Consider the following 2,107-nt stretch of genomic DNA (forward strand, 5'->3'; position numbering starts at 1 on the left):
AGATAAGAAAGGTTCTCGAGAACAACATTGCATTAAGCTGAACAAAGCTTTATATGGCTTAAAACAGTCAGGTCGAATGTGGTATAACCGGCTATCCGAGTACCTAACCAAAGAGGGTTATAAGAACGATCCAATAAGTCCATGTATATTCATAAAGAAATTCGACAGCAAGGGTTATGTTATAATATCTGTCTACGTGGACGACCTGAACATAATAGGAACCTCTGGAGAGATTTCCCAAACCGTCGAATGTCTAAAGAAAGAATTCGAAATGAAAGACTTAGGGAAAACTAAGTTCTGTTTGGGATTACAGTTTGAGTATAAAGAAAATGGTATCCTTGTGCATCAAGAAACTTATACAGAAAAGATACTCAAGCAATTCAATATGGACCAAGCACACCCCTTACCGTGTCCTATGGTCGTGAGGTCCTTAGACCTCGAGAAGGATCCATTCGGACCTAAGAAACCGGACGAGGAAGCACTCGGACCGGACATGCCTTACTTAAGTGCCATTGGGGCCTTAATGTATTTAGCTAGTCATACAAGACCGGACATAAGCTTTGCCGTGAGTTTATTATCCAGATTTGGATCATGTCCGACCTTAAGGCATTGGAATGGTGTGAAGCATCTGTTCAGATATCTGAAAGGAACAAAAGACCTTGGTTTGTTCTATACCAACCGGCCAGGAGAGAACATGGTCGGATATGCGGATGCTGGATACTTATCTGATCCACACCAGGCTAGATCTCAGACAGGATATGTGTTTACACATAATGGAGCCGCAATATGCTGGCGTTCAACAAAGCAATCCTTAGTTGCTACATCGTCTAATCACGCCGAGATCATAGCAATATATGAGGCAAGCCGTGAGCTTGTTTGGTTGAGGAGCATGACCGGCCATGTCTTGAAAGAGAGTGGTCTGTCCGTGGGACAAGAGAAAGAGGAGCCAATGATCATCTACGAGGACAATGCAGCGTGCATAGCTCAGCTCAAGGAAGGATACATCAAGGGAGACAGGACCAAGCATATCCTGCCCAAGTTCTTTTTCACCCACGACTTGCAGAAGGCAAAGGAGGTTCAAGTAGTCCAAGTCCGATCCAGCGACAACTCAGCTGACCTTTTCACCAAGTCTCTGCCAACCTCAACGTTCAGGAAACTGGTTCATCAGATAGGGATGCGCCGCCTGAAGGACCTGCAGTGATGACTTCATCAGGGGGAGTGTCATGCGTTGTACTCTTTTTCCTGTCTACGGTTTCCATTTTTTCCCACCTTGGGTTTTTGGTTTTCCTAGAGAGGTTTTAACGAGGCAACATCGTGCATGATACGAGCCCATATGGTTCTAGCATCCAAGGGGGAGTGTTATGAACAATGTGGATTGCTAGAAGCCAATGGCCAAGACCGAGGCCCATAGAGAGAGAGAGAGACCGCGGCCCAAGAGGAGAGAGAGTCGGCCGCCTCTTATGTTTAGACGTTTCCATTTATCTTTCATGTTTATCTATTAGGAGGTTTTCCTTTTCACTCTAGGTTTATGATTTGGATACTTTCCTTTTTGTCTATCCCTTGTATCCCCTATATAAGGGAACACTTTGATTCAGAGATTAATAAGACAAGAGACACACGATTTCACTCTTGTACACAACAAATTCTTATATTTTAAATGTATTTTCATTAAATGTTGCATTATTTAATATATGTTTTTAGAATAAAAAAAGAAAAGAAGATGAAATGTTGATGGGTTCTCAATTAAGTAATCAAATCAAGTGAAAAAACTATTATATTTTGTAATTATTTTTTTATTGATTCGGTTTTTATAAGATTTTTTTTAAAAAATTAAAAATTATTATGTAAAAAATAATTTTTAAATGGCATGGTATAATACTTTTAGTTCATTAAAATATCTCAGCAGATGTTATCTAAAAACATTATGTAATCTAATCAATTAAAATAGATTCTTATTTTTTATCTACTTAAAAATGTTGTACATGTTCAACTTTTTTAAAAATAATTATAGAATTCCTTATTATTTGTTTATACAATATAGCTCATGTTTTAAAAGAGTACTAGATTATGACCCGTGCGCCCGCACGGGTGTTTTTCTAACTTTCAC

At 39.1% G+C, this 2,107-nt stretch overlaps 1 protein-coding gene across 1 annotated transcript; it reads left to right on the forward strand.

Annotated features, from left to right (window-relative positions):
• Nucleotides 1-385: 385 nt before the first annotated feature.
• On the forward strand, nt 386-1,085 carry LOC125590482 (secreted RxLR effector protein 161-like). Its single transcript, XM_048764061.1, has 2 exons — nt 386-975; nt 1,064-1,085. The coding sequence occupies exons 1-2, from the start codon at nt 386-388 to the stop codon at nt 1,083-1,085; spliced, it is 612 nt and encodes a 203-aa protein (XP_048620018.1).
• Nucleotides 1,086-2,107: the final 1,022 nt, after the last annotated feature.

Source organism: Brassica napus, chromosome C7 (assembly GCF_020379485.1).
Source record: "Brassica napus cultivar Da-Ae chromosome C7, Da-Ae, whole genome shotgun sequence".
Taxonomy (NCBI): Eukaryota; Viridiplantae; Streptophyta; class Magnoliopsida; order Brassicales; family Brassicaceae; genus Brassica; species Brassica napus.